At 45.5% G+C, this 4,164-nt stretch overlaps 1 protein-coding gene across 1 annotated transcript; it reads right to left on the bottom strand.

Annotated features, from left to right (window-relative positions):
• Positions 1–834: 834 nt before the first annotated feature.
• LOC110099996 (uncharacterized mitochondrial protein AtMg00820-like) lies at positions 835–1,224 on the bottom strand. The gene has a single exon (XM_020827351.1). The coding sequence runs from the start codon at positions 1,222–1,224 to the stop codon at positions 835–837; it is 390 nt and encodes a 129-aa protein (XP_020683010.1).
• Between the last annotated feature and the right edge of the window lie 2,940 nt (positions 1,225–4,164).

Below are 4,164 nucleotides of genomic sequence, written 5' to 3'. Positions count from 1 at the left end.
TGAGATTTGGACTTAAGAATGAGCAAATCCCGGTAACAGACCGACGATCACAATGATCAGCTGCCCAGTCGGCATCTACAAATGTCTGGAGGGTGAGTTCACCAGATATGTAAGGGAGACCCATGTGTTGTGTCCCTTGAATGTAGCGTAACAGACGCTTGAGAGATTGGTAATGCTGGTTGGTCGGCCTGTGCATAGCTTGACAGATTTGGTTTGTGGCAAAGGCAATGTCGGGCCGTGTGATGGTGAGGTAGTGAAGTGAGCCTGTGATTCGTCTGTAAAGCTTCGGATTGTCAAAAGATCGTCCGCAGAAGAGCAGGTGGATGTTTTTGTAGGAAGCGGAGTGGGAGCGGGTTTGCAGTTGGAGAACCCGGAGGTGAGAAGCAAATCCCGAGCATACTGAGACTGGTGTAAGAAGCAACCGTTGGGTGTGTATTGAACCTTAATCCCAAGAAATGTGGAGACTGTTCCGAGCTGTTTTAGAGCAAATTATGTTTTCAGTTTGTGAAGTAGTTTGCTGATGGTGATCTGGTCGTTGCCCGTTAACAACAGATAGTCCGCGTAGATTAGAAGATACAAGCGGGTGGTGTGCTTGTGGTATAGTAACAGAGACGAGTCTGACTTGCTGAAGATGAACCCGAACTGAAGTAGGGATGAAGTGAATTTGGTGAACCACTGTCGTGGGGCCTGCTTGAGGCCGTAAAGAGATTTTCGCAGTTGACAAACGTGATCGGAAAGGGACGGATCGGTGAAGCCCGGAGGTTGTTTCATGTATACTCGTTCGTTGAGGTCGCCATGAAGGAAAGCATTGGAGAAATCGAATTGTAGAACCTGTCATTGCCGTTGAAGAGCCAGCACGAGCAAAAGACGGATGGTGGTGATTTTTGCCACAGGGCTAAAGGTTTCGGTATAGTTGATGCCGTGCTCCTGGGAGAAACCTTGGGCCACAAGACGAGCTTTGTGGGTGAGAGGCTGACCTGCTGAATTGAGTTTGGTTTTGTAAGTCCAGCGGCAACCTAGAACAGGGGCATCTGGTGGGGGCTGGACGAGTGTCCAGGTTTGTTGTTTTAGAAGGGCAGCAAGCTCATTAGACATAGCTTTTCTCCAAATCGGAGATTTGCTGGCCTGATTGTATGTGGTTGGAGTTTGGTCGGTTGACAGGGTGACTGAGAGGTCAAGGATGTTCTTTGGTTTGAGGTGCCCGGTCTTGAACTGGGTTAACATGGGATGTTTGGGTTGTGGGAGAGGTGGGGTGAGTGAGGCGGTGGAGAGTGTTTTGGAAGATATGGATTGGTGTGGTGTGGTTAGTGGAGAAGGGATAGGAGAGTGTAGTGTTGATGCTGTGGGACATGAGTGCTGGGAAGGGAGAGTGGTGGTTGGATTTAAGGTGGATGTGGGTATGAGGAGAAGAGGGGAGGATGGTGCTGAATCAGAGGGTGGGAGAGAAGAGTGAGATTGGTATGGGAAGATGTGTTCATGAAAAACAACATGACGGGAGGTGTGAATTCTATGGGTTGTTAGGTTGTAACAACGATACCCTTTTTGTGTGGATGAATAGCCTAGGAGTATACATTCTTGGGAGCGTGGTTGAAGTTTATTGGTAGTGAGATGTCGAAGCCATGGGAAGCAGAGGCAGCCGAAAGTCCATAAGTGATCGTAAGAAGGAAGGTGGCCGTGAAGGAGTTGAAATGGTATGTGTGTGGATTCTCTTGAGATTTCACGTACTGATTGATTGAGCTGGATTAATCGTTTTTCCTGCTGTTGCATTGACTATGGATTCCACGTTGCATAGACTCATTGACCATTGACTGACATGCATATTGAAAGCATAGTCGTTCTTTGATTTCAGTTATGGGTATTAGGTGACCTGCTGGGCTTTGTAAAGCTCATTATATGTGGTTGATATTTTCAGGTCAGGACAAGGGAGCAGAAGATAGGAATTGATCCGGATCTTCAGGTTTTTGTCTTTTGATAATTTTGATTCTTTTGTACTCAGGATAGATTTCAGTACTGGTGATTTTAGTGTAGTTCCTGAGTATTGTACATGACTTTTTGAGATATGAATAGACCTGTATATTGATGTTTTAAATTTCATAGATGTTTGATAGACTGTTATTGAAGGTTTTAGATAACTCTGGTAAATTGTTTGATAAATTGATTGACATTCTTTCCAAGTTAGATCTTGGGGCGTGACAATGTGTTTGTTACAGGCTTTGGTTGGTAATCTGTTGATGAGGTAGTTGGCGGTTAGAAGAGCTTCGGCCCAGAAATGTGTGGGCAGATTTACTGCGTGGAGGAGAGTTCTTGTAATGTCTAGAAGGTGTCTATTTTTCCTTTCGGCAATGCCATTTTGCTCCGGCGTGTAAGGACAGGTGGTTTGATGTATTATGCTGTTAGTAGTGAAATTTTTTTGAAAGGTATTGTTAATGAATTCTCCGCCATTATCAGATCTTAAGGTTTTAATGTTGGAATTGAAGTTGTTTTTGATCATGTTGTAGTATTGATGAAATTTAGAGAATGCTTCGTCTTTAGAATGCATTAAATAGATCCAGCAGTAACGAGAATGCGTATCTATGAAAGTAATGAAGTATATGTAACCATTAACGGAAGGAACAGGGGACGGACCCCATATGTCCGATTGTATTAAAGCAAAAGGTTTAGTTACAGAGGATATGCTAGGACTAAACGGTAGCTTATGGCTTTTAGCCAGATTACACGATTTGCATAGAGGGGGACGAGAAGAAACATTGATAATAGGTATTAAACTAGATAGATGCTGAAGAGCTCGATGATGCGGATGACCCAGTCGACTGTGCCATGGTTCGTCGGAGGTTGGGGTGGAGATGAGTGCTGTGGCGGGTGTGGAGGTAGTTGAGGTAGTGTAGAGACCGTTACGGACTCGTCCATGAAGAAGAACTTGTTTGTCCTGTAGATCCTGAATGGTGAAACCATGAGAGTCAAAGGAAACCGAACAGTGATTGTCGGAGGTTAGCTTGTGTATCAAAAGGAGATTATGAGACAAGGAGGGAACATGAAGAATTTGATGAAGAAAAAGCTTACGTGGGGTATGAGGAAGAGGCAGAATGCCTTGTCCCTGGTTTTGAATAGGAAGGCTGCTCCCATTGGCAATGGAAACAGAGTCCGATCCAGAGTATGGTGTAGGCTGGAGATTTGACTGAGGATTTGAGGTGAGGTGAGTCGTGGCTCCGGAATCCAGTACCCAGTCTAAGGTAGAATTGCTCTGCTGTGGTTGAGAGTATAGAGAGCCTTGGCCTGGTTTGGTATAGCTGGAGTGTATTGCAGATTACTGGGGTGCCAACAGGTGAGAGCAGAGTGCCCGAGTTTCCCACATATTTGACAAGTCGGTCTCGGAGGATAAGAGGATTTGTCGACAGCTGAGATGTCGTGGTTGCTGGATGAAGGAGGTCGGACGCCTCCCCTGCCACGATAGGAGTGTGATCGTCCCCGAGGTGGTCTGGAGCGTTGGGAGAAAAGTGATGTTTGCTCAGTGGATTGGTTGCCCAACCTTTGAGATTGATTCTGCAGATTTATCTCTTCATTGCAGAGAAGAGAATACAATACATCAAGGCTGATGGGAAGCTGAGACGTGCGTATGGCCGTAACAAAGGCGTTGTAGGCTGGAGGCAGCCCATTCATGATGTACATGAGTATATCCTCGGAATAAATGTGCGAGCCGGCAGCCGCGATGTTGTCTACAAGCGCTTTGATCTGAGCTAGGTACTGCATCATGGAACTGTCTCTCATTTGTATATTGTGAAGCTCGTTCTTCAATTGGATCACCCTGGACCTATTGGTGGGTTGGAGTCGACTTGCCAACGTGCTCCAAATTTCGTAGGTACTTGTCAGATGCAGAATGTAAGGTAAAATCGATGGAGAGATCATAGAGAGTAACACAGAGATAAGGTTTTGATCTATTAATCTCCACAGTCGGCAATCAGGATGATTATCTGGTTCTTGGGGACAGGTTTGACTGCCGGTGAGATATCCATCAAAACCGTTTGCAGCGAAAAGTCTGTAGATCTGTAAACTCCACATAGAGTAAATTTCGTTGCTGAGTTGCAGGTTTACGATGGACTTCAGATTAGACATTAAAAATTTGAGCGGAGCGGGAATGACAAAGTCGGTCATTGCCGCGGTTAGGGA

The sequence above is a fragment of the Dendrobium catenatum genome, unplaced genomic scaffold (assembly GCF_001605985.2).
Source record: "Dendrobium catenatum unplaced genomic scaffold, ASM160598v2 fragScaff_scaffold_1457, whole genome shotgun sequence".
Classification (NCBI taxonomy): domain Eukaryota; kingdom Viridiplantae; phylum Streptophyta; class Magnoliopsida; order Asparagales; family Orchidaceae; genus Dendrobium; species Dendrobium catenatum.
The sequence above is the reverse complement of the archived record's forward strand: the minus strand, read 5'-3'. Positions and strand labels throughout refer to the sequence as shown.